The sequence below is a fragment of the Bidens hawaiensis genome, unplaced genomic scaffold (genome assembly GCF_021521415.1).
Source record: "Bidens hawaiensis isolate Kalapana, Puna unplaced genomic scaffold, B.hawaiensis_p1.1 tig00033354_1, whole genome shotgun sequence".
In the NCBI taxonomy this organism is placed as follows: domain Eukaryota; kingdom Viridiplantae; phylum Streptophyta; class Magnoliopsida; order Asterales; family Asteraceae; genus Bidens; species Bidens hawaiensis.
The window spans coordinates 191,422-213,517 of NW_027495718.1; the positions used below are offsets into that span (position 1 = coordinate 191,422).

The following is a 22,096-nucleotide window of genomic DNA, read 5'->3' on the forward strand; positions in this document are numbered from 1 at the left end:
CTCAATCGCATAAGGGGAATATGTAACTCATAATAAAGGGGGCACACAACATTATAAATATCTTTATTTATTAGATATTATAGACATAGATATAGGTTCACTTCTCTTAACAAGAATTATACACAAAACACAATCCATTACAAAAGATTCATAATGCCAGGAACAAGACTACATGAAAAATAACAACATGAATCAAAGTAGAAAAAGGTTCACTTTAACAACACGTTTATTCATAACATGTGATCACAACACTTGTAGATTCCACTATCCACAACGAAGATAGATTTATTTTCAACTTGCACCTGCATAACATATATTTAAACTATAAAGCACAAACAAATAGATCCATGCATAGATTATTTTAGGTTAAAATCATATGTTTATTAGTTGGTACCAACCTCTAGAGTTTTGATGCAAGGTCGGCATCCATTGTATTATATCTTGTGGGGAGTTCCAAAGGCAACCAATCACCATCATTATCTTTGAAAGATGTAGATGAAGTACACTTAGCCACCATTTCATCACTAACATCCTCTAGTTTCGACGGTACCCACTATGAACGATCAAGATAATTACAAAGAAACATAATCAAATAATACGATCAAAGTTAGATACTAGAGTGATTCGAAGTTAGATGTAGAAGTTACCTGTGGTTTCTTATCTTTATCGATCAACATAGCTCTAGATCCCTGCAAAAACAACATCCTAAGAACATGAGTTTAAGTGATTGTGATCATCCAAAAACTTGTTCATGATATATATTATTAAACCTCGTAGAAGTTATTGCTAACTGTTCTTCCTAGTAGATGAGAGACACCAATATATTCAGTCACGAGACATTGCTTGAGAGTTTTGGACCGGCCTTCTCGAATCTAACACACAATTATAGTGTACAAACATCATTCGTTTCCAGACTGGCATATTTAACTTGTTCAAAATCTTTAAATTACACGTACATTTTTCAAGAGCATTTTGAGACCAAGTGGATTGGCCGATTTCATTGATGCTATTGCCTCAAGGACCCATTTCTCTTGAACTTGTAGAGCAAGGCTTTCCTAAGATGAAAAAGAAAAAAAGAAATATTGTATACAAGTGTATTATATATTTTTTTGGATTATTAGGTGGTTTGTTATTCATATAAGTATTTATAATCATTTTTGGAGTTCTTGCACTTCTAGGAATTTTGCTATCCCACAAGCGAACTCGGCAAGTTCGCTTGGGTAGCAAACTAATTAATGTCATATAGTTTGATGAAGTGGGGGCTTAAGCTTGGTACAAAACACTATGGAGTTTGCTTGTTACCTAAGCGAACTTGTCAAACCAGGAAACTCAAAAAGACAAACTTCCATGAGTTCGCTTTTAGAAGTACAAGAACATTCAGAGAAGTACTTAGCTGAATCGTAAACCACAACTAAGTTGTATGAAGTTACCAATGAGGATAATATTTCTTCACACGATTCTCCAGAGAAGCATTGGTTGACCATGTCGAGCCTGGTTATGCATATTTAGGTTAATGGAAAAACGAACGAGATATGAAGATAACATGGTTATTCATTTTCAAATAATTCACACGGATAGTATGAATTTCAAGTTGGAATGATCAGTAAAAAAAGATAAGTAATACTAATATAACTTTATAAATAAAACGTGTAGCATGTATTTGAATAACTTTGATAATTAACTTACATGGAGACCTTTGATTTATTTATTTAATTAGCATGCTTGTACATGTGTCTAATTATTTAAAGGATCATATTCTAGTCTTTAAAATAATTTTCTCTATAAACAGGAAAAAGACAAAGATAACAACTAAAACACCTCACTATTAGAATTTCTATAATAAAGAAAAATATAATAGAACAATAGTGATATTTAAATGGTTAGTATTCATCGATCTATATAATTTTTGTGAACGTTTGAAATCAAGACAAAACAATAAAATAATTGCTTGTGAGTAAAATAGAGTTAGATATAGAGAATCAGACGTACATGTGAAGAGTTTTTAGAAAATAATAATAATAATATTGGAATTAACAACGTAATCATGAAGTAATACTTACCTTGAGTATGCACTATCTGGCTTGACTTTTACTTCTTGTGCAAACTCGTTAATAACCATGGACATGGTAGCTACACTTGGTGAATCCGATGAAGCAATCATCTTTTCGAGAGCATTCGTCATGGATTGTACATTCTGTAAGGGTTGATAGGTACCGATAATAAGCAATTGCGTATATTCGTTTTAGACACACCATATGGGTGCAATAATCATGTGACAAAATTATGCACAACATGTTGAAGAGACTAGAGAGAAGTACATTGGATGGGACAAAATGAGTTCCAAGACCAAAGGCAAGCATCTCGACTCCATTTAATCTAGCACCGGTCAACCCAATATATTCTCCTGCATACATATGATGAATACATGATTGAAGTAGAGTAAATTACATAATTTATGCACCATGTGGAAAACAATAGATATTCATGTTTGTGCTCCCAAAATTCTCTCGAACAAAATTCACGCGTCTTAATTTTTAACTTGTTAAGTTTTTTCGAGCATTCAATTTATTAAACTCAAGTACATAAGAATTTAGTGACACGTACATAGAGAACTAAATGTTTTATTACAAGTATATATTACACACAGTTATAATCAGTAGTACCTCAATGTTTTAAACACACGCCGGTATCATATATACTCGTATAAATGGAGATACAATTTTCCATTTTATGTGAAGTTTATTATAAAATGAAATATAAAAACTATTTGCGGTTAAAAATGATCGATGTATATTAAAGAAACGACAATAGTGTTTGCCCTTTTACATTCTCAACCATAACTAACTTCTAATCTATTATGTAACCGTCACCAACTTATCTTACCATGGGTTTGCCTTGAATCGAGATCACTTTCTACGCTTATCACATAAAACACTTTTAATTTGATTCGATTACTTTCTCCGTATTTAACTTTACTTTTAAAAAAAAAATTAATCCACATTATATAAGTAGGGTGAGGTTACTGTATAATAACTGCTTAACGTACGATAGGTACGTGACACGCTTAAAAGCAAAAAAAACAAAAACGCTCAATGGCAAAAATACTAAAACACTCAGCCAAAAACCTAAAACGCTCAAAAACGGTTTTCGTGAAGAAAAGTAAAAATTGATCGATTAACGATCCAAAACTGTTTATTTCGGTGAACCAATGATTAATTGGATATGTATCAACGATTTTGAGATCTTGGATGTGATTCCGTGGATCGATTTTATGAATATAAGTATTATTGTACTTAATGTACGTACGTTAAACAATTATTGTATTCTATCTTTTCTCTATATAAGTATATAAACATATTTGAAATTGTGAATGATATGACTTTAGTATTAAGATGAATTTACCAAAGAACCCCGGAAGTCTAGACAGAAAATAAGATGCACCAACATCAGGAAAGAGCCCAATTAACGCTTCAGGCATTGCAAAAACCTATATGAACACAAAAGGCATGATAGTAATATTCAAACTATAAAGAAGTGTTACTTTATGTACTACAAATAAACAATCAAAAGAAGTGTCCTATAATACAAATTGAAATTATGTTTTTTTGGGGTGGTAAATATATACCGTCTTCTCAGTAACAATTCTAAATGTCGAATGTATCGTTAATCCAACGCCTCCTCCCATGACATGCCCATCTAGAATTGCAAGGGATGGCTTCTTATATGTTGCAAGTAAGTAGTCCAAACAAAATTGTTTCCTGTAATAGTGTGTTCCAAAACTCCAATGTCCTGACCAAAACAAAACGACATGGTTTAGCGTTCTTTGCATTTATTTTCTTTCGATCATATATAAGAGATATATAAATGTGCACTTACCTAGAGCTACATATGTATAAGCAGACGTGAGATCACCACCAACACAGAATACTTTCCAGTTTGCCTACATAGAACAAGACAACATGATAGACGTAGCTACATGCATGTATGCGGAAAACTAATGATCACATTAACGAGTGATGAATTCAGGAATTTTTACCATATGTGAAATATGAGACAAATAAAAGAAAATAACAAATGATAAAAATCCATCTTTCTTAAACAAAAGTGTTTGAATTGCAAGTATTCCATCTTCATTTCATCTACTTCGATTATTTTGTGTATTTAAAACTGCTTACACTTCTTATATGTGTTTTGTACCTTAAGTATAATAAGTTTAACAGTTGGATCGTTCTCATAGCCCTTCAACTTCTCGTACATTTTTCTTAACTGCAAATAGTATGACACGAGTAAGTAACATATAAGATGTTTGTTTTTGAATTTTGTTTTATGTAACATATATATACCATCTCATAGTTGAGTGTGTTTAGTTTCTTTGGTCTGTTTAGTGTCACTTTTCGTACTCCAGCGATTTCTTCAAATATCACCTGCAAAATGGATGATTTTGGTTCAAAGAAGTCCCAAAAACATGAATCCATGGATATCCACAAAAGGTACATACTCTTATGACTATAAACATTATATATTATGATATAACTATCAAATATATATATTTTGCTAGAAAATATACTCAAAAGAATTTGTTGGACATATTAAGAAGTATTTGGGTACATAAGTTATAAATTACGAGTGCTTTATGATACTCATGACAACCGCGCATACATTTATCTGCTCATAAACTTATAATATAAATGTAAAACCATAGTGGTGTATACTACATTAATTAAGTTTGCATATGCAAATACAGATTCGGTCTGGTCTAGTTTGGTTTTTCTAACTTTATCGAACCAAACAAGGTCACAAAATGCATAGAATGAAACCGATCTCTATGGATCAAAAGAGTCGAGTGACGTACCTCATTTGATTCGGAGGAGAGTGCCATCAGTGAAACTTGCAAGCGAGCTAGAAGGTCTCAATAATTGATACAAAGTGATTTGATATGCATTTTGGTCTACATATAAAGGATTTTTAGTCGATATTAGCTTAGTTGGAGTTTGTCCTTTTCTTTTTTCAAAGTTTATACTAAATTGGACATCGAATACTTAATGTGTATTAATAAATAACACGTCACATGAACACAAATTGTAACAAAGTAACAATCCGTCCTTGAATTCTACTTGTTTCTATGAATATGGTATTAAAATTCAACGAAAATAACTTATAACTTGGGACCAAAAAGTACAAAATATTAATAGAGGCAGCTACCCCTCAACATATTTAGAAGTGACAGCAACATAATTCCCAAAAATAGGACTGTCTATATTGTCCAATAACAGAAATATTACTCTTTTTAAAACAAATTTAAGGCTTTGAAAGTCTATTAGGTGGCTTGGCTCTAAAATCCAATCATGATTGTCAAATTGTTTTGTTTTTGCCCGTTTAGTTTTTTGCTAGTCAGTATTTATGTGCTTCATCAGAATACAACTGAACCCTTAGCGACCGCAAGGGGGGGGGGGGTCAATGTGGTTTTCACAACATCAAACTAGAATGGTGCGTAATTAATTATGGTTAAAAGACACATAGTTAGTTCGTTACAACTTATAATTGGTTAATTGCATCATCACCTCCTGACTTTACACGATCTTTTTCCTTTTCTTTTTTAGAACGTCTTTACTCAATTATACTAAATAAGCACAGTTTGTTTAACCGGACACCCATGGTTTATTTATTTAATGTATTGAATGGTAGCCAAAAGTCGAGTGTTACGTGTTATTGATTTGGTCCTGGCCATACTTGTCTTCTGATTCTTGAAAGGCGTTTGGAACTATTCTACTACCCAAGTGAGCCTTTCTAAGACGAAGTAACAATAGTCCATACTGATTTTGGCTCTTCAGACCTGACTCACCTAAAAACACTATCAAACGAAACCCACCACTGTAGAAACTCCCTTCAGTCGAGTTTCAACTTACGCACCTAATGCCATAATAGGTCCAAGCCTCAACCTAATACCATAGTGTTTTGCTACCGGTAGTTAGAAGCATATAATATTCTTTTTATATAACATTTATGTAACATATATACACCGTTACACGTTCAATAAAATATGATCATATAATATTATGTATCATTTAAAACACACCAACTTTAACAGTTGTATGTACGTTTTGATGCGTCAGTTTGTGTCTTAGTTGAAGTTGGTGAAGCGAACTACCAGTGTTTGAAACTTACTCATGTCACTTAGTTGTTTTTTTATTTGGCTATGCACACAAGATTTCAATTTTCTTAATTTTCAATTAAAAATGACCTACATATATTATTTAATGTTCAAAATCTATCTATCAATCAATCATCTAATCAAGCAAATAATCACACAATTAAACAAATAATCATATCATTAAGCATATAATCAATAATCTATCAATATTAAGCAAAAAATCAGCATACACGGTGGAAACGAGCTCTAGCCAATAGTGAAAAACCCGATCCCCCGTGCCACGGAACTTAATTAATTTTCACCTAAGGGAAAACTTGGCAAACCCAAAGTTGCCCAGACGCATCTGTCAGTCTCTTAAAAGAGGAAAGGAAAAGATGCTTCGTATTTTCGTCAAAAGTAGAGTCAAGGCCCAAGATAGTCTAGTTTTCTTTTTTGTGGTAAGGTTATAAGACCCGAAACTTGAAGATTAGTCTGGTCAAGTGGCTTAGAAACCCAACTCTCTAGTTGTAAGACCCTGAACCCGATAGGCCTTACAAGTTACAATTGACAATTCGGGCATGTTTGGGATTCCTTATTTACACCTTCTTATTCCTTATTTAAGGAGTTTTCCATAAGTTATAAAATCCTAATTTATAAAAACTCCTTTTTCCTTCTTTAAATTGTTTAATAAGTTAAATTACCCAAACACTATTTTCATCTATAAAAGTGAATAAGTCATAAGAGGTAAAAATAAGGAAACCCAAACACCCTGCATAATAGTTCAAACTGAAATAAATTAGCAGTGTAGCATTGAAAACATTAAAACATTCCATAACCAAAACATAAAACCAAGAAGAAAACAATTCCTAATGTCATAATACGGAATTTCATAAACAAATTTAACCGATAAACAATGAACAAACTAATTCGAAAATTCTACTAAATTATTTATTTAAATCTTCATCTTTATCTTCACAAAATGGGTCCTTTTTTCTTTGATCCTAATCCAAGTTATTACAATAATTTGTATTTAGCTAACAAAACAGGTCTTATCATGTTTAATAGATCAGAGACGACATGATCAACACAAGTATCAAACATGAATTCGAATACGACACATTTAACTACTTTATATCTCATGTCTATAACATAGTTGTATGTTTCATGTACCAATAATGAGAAATGAAAGAGCGTAGCATACTAATTTTAATTATTTAAAGAAATAGAAAGAGTGTGCTTTTATTAAACCATTTAATCGTGTTTTAAATAGGTCAGGAGTTACCACCCGTCCCTCTAATTTAAATTTGGATTTCTCCACATTCCCCGTTAGGGCACTCGTTTGTGTAATGTCCGTATTCTTCGCACATGTACACATAATGTGACTTATTTTTGTTTTGGTCACTAGAATAAGCCAATAAGGGGTGAGCATAAATCGGGTAAGACCCGCAAGATCCACGAGACCCGAACCGATCAGACCCGGTTATATTGCAATAGGGTCGGCTCCCGGGTCCTGAGAATACCATTAACCGGGTCCGGATCTGGTATGGCGAGTAAGATCGGTTTCTCCTATAGGGGTGAGCATAAAGCGGGCACGAGCCGCGATACCCGAACTGATAATACCCGATTATTTATAATGGGGTCGGTTCTTGGTCCTAAGAATACCATTAACCAGGTCCAGGTTAGGTATTACGAGTAAGACCTCTATGCTGACCCCTAACTAGAATTGCAATGCACAACCCATAAACTATGACCCAGGCCCGTCGAATTCAACAAGGCAGTCCAATTCATGGATGAAAAAGATTACCCACCAAGTCGAAAGAATTTGTGACGACAGTTGACACACATAACCAGCTCTCTAACGAGCTAGTGGGGGCCAAGGATAATGATCACATAAGAAACGAGTACATAAATCATTGAGAGTTTCTATATTATGTATTTAGCAATATGCTATTTAGGGATGTTCGTCGGGTTCGGGTTGAGTTCTTCGGGTTTTCAAAGTTTTAAATCTTGACCCGAAATCCAACCCAAATCTATCACAGGTTTTTCAGGTTCGGGTTTTTCGAGTTGGATTAATCGGGTTTCGAGTATCTTAGAAAAAAAAACACACAAAACCAAAAAATATTAAAAACTAATATGCTAAAATTAAAATAGCATATTCTTCTTTGCTTGTAACACAAATAATCATATAATAAACTAACCAAACTTGATAAAATATAATCGTATGCAATCGGACGTGATTTGGTTTTCGATTATGGTTGTTATTAGTAATAAAAGGAAAACATAAATTAATAATACAATCGATCCATAATAGTTAGAATCACAACAGTCAATTAGAGTCAAATCCTGATAACTTTAGTGGTTAAAATTTAACATATTTTCATAAAAATATATTTAATTTCAAAATTAAAAGCTTATTCGGGGTTTTCGGGTTGACCCTAATCTTATAAATCAAACCCAAGAACCAACCCGAATTACTTCGGTTCGGGTTCTTCTAGTCGGGTTAGTTGGGTTTGGGTACGTGTTTTTTTGGGTTGGAATTCGGGTTTCGAGTAAAAGTGACAGCCCTAATACCATTTGTCTATTTTTCCCATTTTCACATTCTCCATAATTCTCATCTTTAATATCCAGTATTCAATCAAATCTGCAATTTTACTGTTACATTTAATGAAAGGAAAAATCACTAAAATAGCCTCTTTATCTTTTGGAATTGACAAAATAACCTTGACTGCATGTCATATGTCAACCTTTTCAAGGCCAGCTTAAAGATTTTGAAGGCCTAAATCCAAATAAGATTTACCACCAAACCAATAATAATTTGGAGTTTACTCTACGCATTATAATATATCTATATTTAATGTTTTTTTTTTAATTTGGATGCCTTAATTTATGTGAGCCAAAAGCCCTTGTTTGGTTTCAGTGGCCCACGACCCGACCCTGAACCTCTCATCTCCTGCGTCATTCCATATACTTCTTGCGTCATTATTTCTTTCTCTTGTGCCATATGCGCAACTCAGCGCCTCCGGTGCCAACGCTTCAACTCTTGCACCAACAATAAACTCATGTCCCATCCTCTCCAGCACCACAATATCTCATGTTCCATTCTTCGTCCTCCTACACCAAAATGATTAGTTGATAACTTAGTAAATTCCATGCATTATTAAATGAGTTGATAAGTTTAAATGGCTACTTTGGTGATTTTCACTTAATAACATTAGGGTCATGATATTGGTACACCATCTCTAAAAACTCACACGCCCTAAATACGATCGTATAGGAGTTATATGATCTTATGGAATCCCACGTAATAAAAATACAACAGAAGTACACTGAGCGTGCAGGTGTACGAAGTTTGACCGGGAGTCATACGATATTATGACTCTCATATACGATCATATTGGAAAAAAAAAACCAAAAACATAATTTATTAAGTTGAGCCGTGGTGGCAAAAAATGTGATAGTATACGAATATAGTTGCTATATGAAATATGATATAATATTCCGTACATACTTACCCTCATTTTACGTAACAACACGATACAATATTCCGGACGTGATATAATATTCAGTGTATCATTTGACACGACACAATATTCCGGACGTGATATAATATTCTACCGGTTTTAAACCCAGAGTTCATACGGTCTTCAAAGTTGCTTGTTGTAAAAAAAATGAAAAAAAAACTCATATGATCGTATAGTTGCCATTCTATCGTATGGAATGTTCTTGGACAAGCTGACAAATTCTGCTGTCGTATACGACCGTATAAGAGCCATACGATCGTAAAATTCAAGGGTGTGTGTATAAGTCAAAGGGTGTGTGGATAACCGGAGCCTAAAATTATCAGGTTAACGAAAGTTGTGAATTTTGTGATCATGATCCTATTTGTTCTATTGATAGCATATGCAAGAGGTCAAACAGCGATACACCACTTGTGCTAGAAGACGACTTAAATAGAATTTATCTAACATGCAACAACCAACAATCACGATAAATGGGTCACGAGTGAGATATGACCTCCATATTACATCAACATCGAACCTAAAACACAAGGGTCGCAGCTGTGGTTAATGATGTCGATGCATGAATCTTGGTCGGGTACTTGTGTGGTGGACTAGTTGGGAGGGAGGAGGACCACTAACAGGGTCAGGATCATCTTACCATGTTCGGACCGGAGAAGTTTGGCTAGTTATTCAATAGATCATGTATTTATAATTTATGAATAGGATTTTATTTGTCGGACAATGAGGTCTTGTAAATAATTCTTTTTCGAATTATATGCGGAAAAGGTAATATAATGAATGTATTTGTCGAAAGAAACTATGCATCAAGTTATTCTATAAAATAGAATAAAAATAAAAATGATGATAAGAATTTGCGCAAAACACCCCTCAATTTTTTTTTAAATCATAACTTAAAATTTAATAAAAAAACGAAAAAAGTAAAAACACAAAAATGTTTCTAACGTCTTTCTCGTTCTCATAAAAAAACACAATAGTAAGTGAAAAAACTCGTGTTTTATTTATCATTGTGTTATGTGTTTATTTTCGTCATTGATTGTCTTTTTCTGATGACATTGTGTTTTTTTCTTCTTTATATTGTGTTATATATTACTCAACATTGTGCTATATTTTATTCGACATCGTGTTATATTTTGCGATCTATTGTGTCTTTTTTTTAGTTATAATTGTGTCTTTTGTTCATTTTCGTCATTGTGTCTTTGATCTCGGCATTGTGTCTCTTCGCCCCACCCACACACACATATATATAGGGTAAAGTGAACGTACAAATGAAATTAACATGTTAATTGTGATATTCAAGTATGGTAATTATATATACAAGTAAAGTAATTTATGTGCTTACATCATAATATAATTACATAATTACTCTACTTGTATATATATATTTACGCTACTTGATTCTCATAATTAGCACTTTAATTTCATTTGTATTTGATCTAAACCTTATATATATAATCTACTAGAAATGATTATATTTTTTAAATTCTCAAAAGTATTATGATATACAACATTGTGTTAAAGTTGTACAAAGACATCCGGGTGGTAAAGTTGATTCTCATAATTCTCAAAAGTATTATGATATACAACATTGTGTTAAACTTGATTCTCATAATTAGTTCTCAAAAGTATTACCCATTTCTACAAAGACATCCGGGTGGTAAAGTTGTATGCCGGCCCCTGACCTAAAGGAAAAGGATTTGAATCATAAAGTTTATATAGCTGTCAAAGAAAATATATATATTGTGATTATTATCCATTGATATCGTACGTCTATATACAGTTGTGTTTTCAATGGGCCTGTTGTTTTAGTTCGTACATGTTTGTTTTCTATAGAAGTTGATTTATGTTATGGTCAACAGGATACATTATTAAATAAGAGTGGTTTTCTTCACATGGACTGGTCCTTCCTTTTGTTGAGGTAGGGATGATATCTGGTCAGATAATATCAACTATGATCACACCCGGTCTAGTTTATAAAAACTACTTACCACCAAACCCGTCGGGTAACCATGATCATTATATATTTATCATACATGCATGGTTATCATAAAATGTCTCAAATAACTAAAATTTTGTAATATATGAATCAAAACAGTTTTGTCAGATAACTAATTACTAGCTGCTCCACTAGCTTTCAAGTTTTCTCATATATCTAAAAAATAATGTTCGAAAAAAGGTACATATCTATATCCTATCCGAAAGGCATGAGAACCGGTAATGGAATGGACGAATGAGTTGAATATTTTGGGATATGGGAATGGCCGTATATACACTTAAAATTTGTTGCCAGACATATGCTATCAGGTAATTGGGTCAGGTGACGGGCCTCACCTGTCCGATACCCACAAAAATAATTAAAAGTAAGCCCCTTCCCCCCCCCCCCCCCTCTCACACACACACACATTACTCAACCTCATACCCGTCAGGTAACTATGATCATTATATATTTATCATACATGTATGGTTACCATAAAATGTCTCAAATAACTAAAATTTTGTAATATATGAATCAAAACAGTTTTGCCAAATAACTAATTACTAGCTGCACCACTAGCTTTCAAGTTTTCTCATATATCTAAAAAATAGTGTTTGAAAAAAGGTACATATCTATATCCTATCCGAAAGGCATGGGAACCGGTAATGGAATGGATGAATGAGTTGAAACTTTTGGGATATGGGAATGGTCGTATATACACTTAAAATTTGTTGCCAGACATATGCTATCAGGTAATTGGGTCAAGTGACAGGCCTCACCCATCCGATACCCAAAAACATATTAAAAAGTAAGCTCATCCCCCCCACCCCCCACACTACTCAACCCCGTACTCGTCCAGATGTTCCATAATTCTCATAAGATTCTTATTTCATTGTCATCCCTACAATTAAATCACCACCCAACCATTGTCTTCTTTCAATTCTCTTAAAGAAATCTTTATAACCAACTAGGTTAAAAAACCGTGTGTTACACGGGCTGAAAAATTAAAATGCTAAAATTCATATCTCAAATAGAAAAATATCACTTTTTTGACTTCTTAACCCGTTGTTCCAATCGTTCCTCTTCTAATTGTCCAGTTTACCTTTTTCTTTTCTTCAAAATAATCTCCTATACATGATAGACTCTAGTTTTTCATCAACTATGAAAGTTGATAATACAAATAAAAACATAAAATATATTTAAGAAACTTATGTATGTATGTTCCTACTCAAATATAAAATAAAAACGTAAGTTAAAAAAAAGTTATATTTATACTTTGAGTGGCATTTCATTTGTTTAAATAAACCTAATGACAATTTATCAATTCACTATAAGACCTCGGATAGATTCTACTTTTTAGCATAATTCACATGTATAATAAATTAATTAATTATCTTTACAAATACATTAGTTGTTCAATCAAACATACTCAACTTATTGACCCATGAATAATGAAATAGATGATGCGAAAAAAAAGTATCAAGATGGTTAGAGATGGTCAACTTAGTTGTATAAGCCATAGTTGAATTAATCCAAGGCAATGAGTCAATGCTTTAATACAACAGAGACAGTAGAATTCAACTTTTCTCTGCAAATATACATCAAACAAATCATAACAAATTACTAATTATGTCTTTACATATACATAAGTAAAATATTATGCGTGAAAAATAAAATTACTCAATTACCCCTCAAAAGAAAGTAGGATGTCTTGAAAAAATGACTTGAAAGCCCAACCAATAATCGCGCTTATGCAAAAATAACTCCATATAAATAAAAACTTGGTTCATACTACAACAAATAGCTTATTAGTTTGATTCATTAACATCAAATTTCAAAATACTTTTTTAAATCGTGTACTTTACAAGTATAATCATAACTTAGTAATTTAAGAAAAGAAAACATAAGCACACCCCGCTGCTATAGTTGATTATATGAACATGAGTCACTTAATAGAAATCAAAAACCTTCTTTTTGTCAACAACTTTATTGGCCAAAAAACTTAGATCTAATGGAGCCATGAACTTTTTCTCTCAAATTTTCCCAGGCTTCACAATTGAAAAACTTCTATCAACATACTCTACTCAAAGTACATATTAATTGGAAGTTGATAATTCATAAATTAACAAATAAAACAACAATTATTTTGAAAAATTATTATATTGGTTAGATAATTGTATATATCTAGCCCATAACACAAAAATTAAATATAAATAAGTATAATTAATTTAAGTCTCTCATTCATATTAAGAATTGTTTAAAATAAATAGACTTGTTAAGGAAAGTTTTAATTGATTTGTCTTAATAAGAAAAATTATGAATTAAATGTTACAAGATAAGGGTGCCACTTGGCACAAAAATAAACCAATTAGGTGCCATGTGGCACAATCATCATTTTTGTTTATTATAATAGTATATTGTAATAGAATTAATTGAAAGATAAAATAATGCATTTTATACATCTTAACAAGTACTTTAAATCACCTATGCGCCATGAGCAATGAGCATTGAGGTACGAACTAATTCAATTAAATATAAAATATATCGAGGATGCATTGTTTCGAGGATAGGATCGAATTAGCCAATTCAGTCTCGCTATGCCCATTGGAACCAAACACGTATAAACATATTTAAGTAATCCAATGAACATCATTGTGGACTAGCTCAGAAGGTAGATGTGTAAGCCTCTTAGATAGGAGGCTTTTGGTTCAATCTCAAACAATGAGTAAATTTATTTGGTGTAATTTAAGAGTGAGTAGAGGATTAAGGTGTAACATTTGTTGTTAAGAAAGAAAAAGTAATCTAGTGAAATTGTAGTTTTTGGGGGTTTTTTACTACTATATTTTGCTTGTGAGGTGTTCTCTAGATAATCAAAGTGAAGATGTAAATTTCCTATTTTCTTACGTCAAACGATGTAGGGCAGGTTTATAACTATTTACAGTGTCACTATTTACAGTGTCACTTGCTATGAATGTGGGACAAGCCTTAGAAATTAAAATTTAATTTGAATACAACAAGAGAGGGCCCAAATTCCGAAGCCCATCAAGTTTGAAAATGCCTATGACATTTCACAATCACCTATTAATGCTATAAGTATATATATAGCATACTAGTTTTATCCGTTGTATTACGTGAGTTATTTTATACTGCTTTTTATAATATTAATTTATTTTTTGAATTTATATTTTTTTTATTATATAAAAGTTAATAATATACCTATGGTTTGATGATAAATTGTTTTATAAATAAATGAAATGTTATAACCCGGTTTAAAAGCTATATGATTTTGATGAGACCCAAGACTCGTTTATTTTTTTACTATAAAATTTGTTTTTTAATTTAAATAATATACATATCTTTTTTAAAATAAATAAGATACTAATTTTTAGTATATCTTATTTTATAGGATTTTTACATCAATAATTTGGTGAGAATAATTTTTAATTTAATGAGATGTTATAACTCGTTTAAGGAATATCTGGGTTTGGTAAGACCCATACCCATGAATTCGGGTCAAATGCATGAGAAGTTTTCATTTAAAAATCAAGTAAATCTGGTGACTCCAAAAAACGGGGGAGCGATCACATCGCGACACGTAGGTGATGGTCGGGTATAAATCTTGTATAATAGTTCTTTAATTTTGTAGTTTTTAATTAGTTTTTCATTAGAACAATGGTACTTCAAGTATGCTTTTGATTTATAGGTTTGTGAGAGTTAAAGATACTATTTGGAGACATTTACGAGTATGATTTGAAGTCTCGGGAAGATCGGAGCCAATACACAAGTGTTTGAAATGAAAAGAAACAAGTTGGTTGAAATTCAGCTGCCAGAGTAAGCTACTCCGGGATCAGAGTAACCTACTCTGGATGCCAAATTAACTCAGAGTAAGGCAGTCAGATTCAGAGTAAGGCAACCATATTCAGAGTAAGGGATTTCCACCCAGAGTAAGCTACGCTAGGAGTCAGAGTAGCTTACGCTGATACGCAAAATTCAGATTTAAAGCATGGGTCCAGCTGCTATATAAAGGATAAAACCCTAACTCGTAAGGGGGATGATTCCAGCCGTTTTTGGGACGAGTTTTTGCCACTTTGGGAGCTACATAACACCTCCAATCACTACAAGATCCATGTTTCATCATCAAGAACCAAGAATTGAAGATCATATGATGACCATGAGTGGCTAATCTCCTAGAATCTCACATGGGATGTATAGTTTGTAACTTTTACCGTTTTTCTCATGTGATTAAGAACACTCTTGTATAATTATTGATGGTTGATATATGATTATTGATGTTTGGTATTTATGTGTGTTCAATCGGTTTAGGTTTTACGTTGGTCTTAACGATTTGTTACCAGTTGCTAGATAATTGATCATATGATTGTTTTGATTAGATTGAATACGATAAAACATATAATTGCCCTTAACTGAGTCACACTGGAAAGGACCGTTTGATAACCAATGTCGTGTGTAAAGCGATTATTGATGTCTAAGGTTTTGTCTGATTGATCAGTTTGTAGTTAACCAGTAATAATTAATCTGTTAGGTTGCATGAGATTACTGTAGGTTGCTTACTTGAATTCCCGGGTGTGATTTGCTTTGTTAACTGCTTACAACCCGTTTACTTGTTCGTGCTTTGTTCTCTAAATTTACTTAAATTGCTTGTGTGATCAGCACTAAACACTAGTTACTTCATAATATTAAATCTGTACGCGAATTGCATTGACCACATACTTCTTGTGATACGATACCCTACTTGCTCTAACTATTTAGAATAATTAGGTTTTTGATTGACTCAAACGACGGTCATCAGTAGGATTTTTATATCTTCGTTTATATATATTATAGATAAGTAAATCATATTACACAATACATTTTCTATAACTATATATAGCATATACACAACTAGATTTTGACCACCGTATAATGGGGTTTGTTTTACATTTTTTTCCTAGTATTTATATATATGATTTTGAATTTTAGTTTTATTTATTGTAATAAAATTAATAAAGTACTTAGGGTTTGAAGATGAAAATATTTCACAAATAAATGAGATGTTATAACACGTTTAAAAGTTATATGGGTTTGGTGATAACCATGACCCTCTTATTTTTTACTATAAATTGTTTTTAATTAAAAAATATATATATATTTTTTAAAAAATCGTATATTAATTTTAGTATATCTCTATTTTATAAGATTTTCATATCTAATATTTGGTGAGATTAATTTTTAATTTAATAAGATGTTGTAACACTTTTAATGACTATCTGAGTTTGATAAGACTCATACCCGTGAATTGGGTAAAATGCCTGAGAAAACTCTATTTATAAATAGAGCAATCTGGTGACTTATGAGAAAGTGAGGAGCAACCAGATAGCTTTAAAGGTTTCGGTTATATATATATTTAAGATACCTTTTTATAGTAGTAAATCTCTTTTTACTTAGAATCGTTTTACCTTATATTTGCCAGAATTTGAACTCGCTGCCTTCATTTCAGAAAGATGAACACCAAACCACTAGACCATTCGATGAAATATATATTTATAATCCGTTTATTGAAACAACTAATCACAAGAGAAAACATAAATAACTAAGTAATTTACATGATAAATGATAACAAGATATTAAATAACGAAAGTTAAAAGGTTCTAAATCAAAAGTATATAGCTAAACAATGTACCAATTATTAAAAACCAACCACACAACAGTCAACACTAGCTAACGTGTTAGACCGAGCGTAGCGATGGTGGAGGAAACGCCGACCACCATCATATTTCTTATTGGCTGGAAGAAAGCGATGGTCCCATTTCCTTCCATCTTCCACCTATTCTTCATAACATTGGGAGACTTTTTGATGCCTGAAAACATCCAAAACGTCGAGCGAGGCGGTGTTCCCTGGTGTCAGTCAAGTGAAATCCAATCCACGAAATAATTTGATCTATGGACAGCATCATTGTGGTAAAGGTCGTAATGCCAGAGGAATCATTACCGCAGGGCATAGAGGGGGAGGTCATAAGCGTCTATACCGTAAAATAGATTTTCGACGGAATGAAAAAGACATATATGGTAGAATCGTAACCATAGAATACGACCCGAATCGAAATGCATACATTTGTCTCATACACTATAGGGATGGTGAGAAGAGATATATTTTACATCCCAGAGGGGCTATAATTGGAGATACCATTGTTTCTGGTACAGAAGTTCCTATAAAAATGGGAAATGCCCTACCTTTGAGTGCGGTTTGAACTATTGATTTACGTAATTGGAAGTAACCAATTAGGTTTAGGCCAAAACACCGCCACAACGTTGTCATTACGGATGGTTTTATACTATGGGTGGCAAAACAAACCCAAATGGGTTATTTTGGGTCAATATGGATAATTTTTAATTTTGAAATGGGTTAAGATGAATCAAAAGAATTTTCCAATGATGTCAAGATGAGTTGGGGAAATACTAGTGACTTTTGGTTATGGGTTTGTTTATTATGGGTTAGAATGGACTAAAACAAGCTTCATCCAGTTTTATTTTAAATAAATCCCACGAACCGAATAGAAACCGAGAAATCGAAACCGAAATCATTGAAATCGAACATACACCGAAACCGATTGAAATGAAAAAAAAGCAAAACTGACCGGAAAAAAAACCCCCGAAAAAAATCGAACCTGAACCGATACAAAACCGGTTTTTTTTAACGAACGAGGATGACGGAGGAAGCATTTTAGTTTTTTTTACATTTTGCGTTTTTTATTTGTATTTTGAGTTCCTTTTTTTTTGAATTTTTTTAGGGGTTTTCGAAACCCTTTGTATTTTAATATTCACATACACATCCTAACCCTCTATTTTAAAAATTCATTCTAACCCATACACATTCTAACTTATCACCCAAATTCAATTCAACCTACTCACGTTGCTACCTCTGTCTTATACACTTAGGGTCTGTTTGGTATGAGGTAATGGAATGGAATAAGCGAATGAATGGAATGAATGAGTCATTACCATTCCATTAACATGTTTGGTTATCATGTGTGAATGAAATGAATTATTAGTTTTTTTTTTTTTGGTAAGCTAGAAAAAAATCTGAATAAAATAAAATATGCAGTGAGGGCGTTGGGGTGGTGGTGGTGGACAGCGAGCAGTAATTGTGATTGTGGGTGGCGGCGGGTGGTGGGCGACGGTGGCGATGTGCGGGAACCGGGAGCGACTTTTGGTAGTGGTAGGTGGTGGTGGCGGGCGGTGATGGTCGGTTGGTGGTGGTGGTGGGCGGAGGTGGCGATGGGCGGGAACTGGGAGAGATTATTGGTAGTGGTAGGTGGTGGTGGTGGTGGTGGCGGGCAGTGATGGTCAGTTGGTGGTAGTGGTACTCGGCGGCGCTGATAGGTTGTGAAGGGTGGTTGGTGGTGGCGGCGGAAGTAGGGGATGGTGGTGGTAGGTGGCGAAGGCAGTTGATGGTGGTGGCGGGCGGGGGAGGCGGAATGTTGGTGGTCGACGACGGAGGCAGTTAGTAGTGGTTGTGGGCTGGGGAGGTTGGGTGGTGGTGGCCGGCGGCAGAGGCGGTGGTTGTGAGAGGGCAATGAGTAGTGGTGATGAGAGGGTGGTGGAGATGATATAGTTTGAAAGATGGTTGGAATGAAAAAAAAATAAGGGGGTGGATGGAATGATATTTGATTGTTTTAGGGGGAATGTAATGGACATGGTAATGGGTGATTCCATTCTATCGACCACGCAAACACATCTTTTTTCATTCCATCGTAATGATCCATTTCATTCCGCCTCTCATTCATGTATACCAAACGCTACATTATACTAACATATTATTCATAGAACCATTTTGAAATAATACGACAAATTTTGTTATTCTATAAAGCATAAACCATTGAACATGCACACACTACAGACTTTACCATCCTCCAATTGGCAACTAGCTAGGGTTTTCTGTCTCATGTGAAACAAACACATACACACATGCACGCACTGCATTTTTAAATCTTTGTTACACTAAACTAAGTTCTTGAGAATCAAATCATGAAATCTTTGATTATTAGTTCTTTTTGTAACAAGCTTTCTTCTTATTCTTCTTCTTCGTCATTACCATATTCATCTTCTTCGCTCGTATCAACAGGTAATAATAATAATATTAATAATAAACACGACTCAAATACTCAATGTGAATTTAATCTTGAATTTGGTATTTGAAGTAACATATATGTTAATGTTCTTGAAACTGTCTACTTCTAGGTTGTTATCATGTTTCCTTAACATCAAAGCCTCACTCAAGGTTTGTGAGACACAATATTGGTAGGTTTAATAAAAGTTTTCACTCTCTCGGAAACACACACTACATGTCCGGTTGCTAGTGCGGTTTCTGAACCAGTTAGATCGGATGATATACAACCCATCAAAATTCTATACCAAATTAATGCTTTAAATGCGTTCTATAGGTTTTCAAGACCGCATACAGTAATAGGAACCGTAAGTGTTTTATTTTTATTTTTTCTAATGCAACTATCCCGTGACGTTGACTTAAATGGTTGACTTGAATATTATCTTGTCGAGCAGGCATTGAGCATAGTTTCGGTTTCACTCTTGCAGTCCAGAGGCTTTCAGATTTTTCTCCATTATTCTTCGTTGGTGTTTTTGAGGTTCTTGCACTTTTGATATGCATATTAATTATCTTGTGAAGTTTATTGTCATTTTTGCATTTTCATAAGAATAACAGTTTGTTTATGATATGAACATAAGAAAATAAACCCTGTTTCATTGTTGTTACATTGAATTTTTAGGGCTATTGTTGCTGCCTTCTTTATGAATATATATATCGTTGGCTTGAATCAGTTATCTGATATAGAAATAGACAGGTAAAAAAAAGTGTCTTTGGTGCAACTTAATTAACTTAATATATTTTTTAATTATTATTGTTATTATTATTATTATTATCATTTTGTAATTCTCAGGTTAACAAGCCGTATCTTCCATTGGCGTCCGAGAATATTCTGTTAAAACTGGTGTTATAATTGTGTCTTCATGTGCATTCATGGTGAATAAACTTTTTAAACTATTTCTCAAATGTATCAATATGTTTCTAAATATTTTGTATGGTTTTTATTAACTATAGAGTTTCTGGCTTGGGTGGATTGTGGGTTTGAGAGAGTAAAAGGTTGTTTTATTCATTAACAATGTTACAACTTAAATATACAAAGTAGTGGCATAAAACCAGGAGAGAATATCTCTTGATATAGTTAGATAATAACAAATTTGAACTTTGAATTGATTGTGGCTGTGATTTTTGGCGGCTATCACCCCCCTTCAAGCGAACAGGTAGGGGTCCAATGCGAAGCTTTGTTCGGAATCGCTCAAAAAGAGGTCGAGGTAAACTTTTTGTGAAGATGTCTGCTACCTGGAGCGTGGCAGGAACAAATTTTGTGCACAGCCGACCAGCGGAGACCAACTCCCTAACAAAGTGGTAGTCAATATCTATGTGTTTAGCTCGTTTATGTGAGACCGGGTTTTGGCTTAAAAATAATGCACTTTTGTTGTCACATAAAAGGGTGGGTCGGTCGGGTGGCAGGGCATGTAGTTCACGTAGCAAATGTGTTAACTATATGATTTCAGCAGCGGTGTTGGCCATTGCTCTATACTCAGACTCACAACTTGAGCGCGATACAGTAGGTTGTTTCTTTGCACTCCAAGAGAATAGATTACCACCTAAAAATAGATAGAGTAACCATAGGGTTGATCTTCTTGTTTCAATGCACCGCGCCCAATCAGCATCCGAATATCCGACTAAAGTTGTTTTAAGAGGTCTGTCAAAAGTTAACCAAAAGACAAAGTTCCTTTTACATAACGTAATATTCTTTTAACAAGCTGAAAGTGTGTTGTTGTTGGGTTTTGAAGGAATTGGCTGGCTTGGTTAACAGCATATGAGAGATCCGGTCTAGTGATGGTAAGGTATTGAAGAGCACCGACCAACGATCGATAAAGGGTAGGATCATGAAACGGTTTTCCGGTGGAGATGAAAGAATCAGGGGTAGTGAGCGGAGTTGCAACGGGTTTTGCATCAAGAGACCGGCACGAGAAAGAATGTCATAGGCATATTTAGTTTGACTTAGGAATAACCCGGATGAGTTTTGAATAACTTCAAGTCCTAGAAAATAATTTAAGCTGCCAAGATCTTTGATTTGAATTCATTATGTAGACGGGTGGTGAACTCATTGATCACTTTGGTATTGTTACCGGTGTGGATTACATCGTCTACATATACGAGCAGATATATTAAAACCGTGTCAGTCTTATAAACAAAAAGCGATGGATCAGCACAACTACATTTGAACCCGAGAGAGATAAGAAATGTGCTTAGACGTTGAAACCAAGCATGGGGTGCTTGTTTTAGGCCATAGAGAGCACGTTTGAGGCGACACACGTAATTTGGGAATTTTTCGTTTACAAAACCCGGTGGTTGTTTACGTCATTGTT

General features: G+C 33.6%; 1 protein-coding gene and 1 pseudogene across 1 annotated transcript; one reads left to right on the forward strand and one right to left on the reverse strand.

Annotated features, from left to right (window-relative positions):
• Positions 1 to 273: 273 nt before the first annotated feature.
• LOC143584784 (3-hydroxyisobutyryl-CoA hydrolase 1-like) lies at positions 274 to 4,616 on the reverse strand. The gene is made up of 12 exons (XM_077066750.1): positions 4,344 to 4,616; positions 4,198 to 4,266; positions 3,877 to 3,940; positions 3,626 to 3,789; positions 3,403 to 3,487; positions 2,319 to 2,404; positions 2,061 to 2,194; positions 1,431 to 1,491; positions 957 to 1,055; positions 771 to 872; positions 648 to 689; positions 274 to 553 (listed from the first exon to the last, which is right to left on the reverse strand). The coding sequence occupies exons 1-12, from the start codon at positions 4,494 to 4,496 to the stop codon at positions 401 to 403; spliced, it is 1,212 nt and encodes a 403-aa protein (XP_076922865.1). The 5' UTR covers positions 4,497 to 4,616; the 3' UTR covers positions 274 to 400.
• Positions 4,617 to 19,648: 15,032 nt separating this feature from the next.
• On the forward strand, positions 19,649 to 20,777 carry LOC143584782 (homogentisate phytyltransferase 1, chloroplastic-like; annotated as a pseudogene).
• The last annotated feature ends 1,319 nt before the right edge of the window (positions 20,778 to 22,096 follow it).

Coding starts and splice junctions, on each gene's coding strand:
- LOC143584784 (XM_077066750.1), bottom strand. CDS start 4,496: ATGTACCTTTTGTGGATATCCATGGATTCATGTTTTTGGGACTTCTTT. Junction 4,267..4,343: donor ACACACTCAACTATGAGATG/GTATATATATGT, acceptor TACTATTTGCAG/TTAAGAAAAATGTACGAGAA. Junction 1,492..2,060: donor CCAGATAGTGCATACTCAAG/GTAAGTATTACT, acceptor ATGCATAACCAG/GCTCGACATGGTCAACCAAT.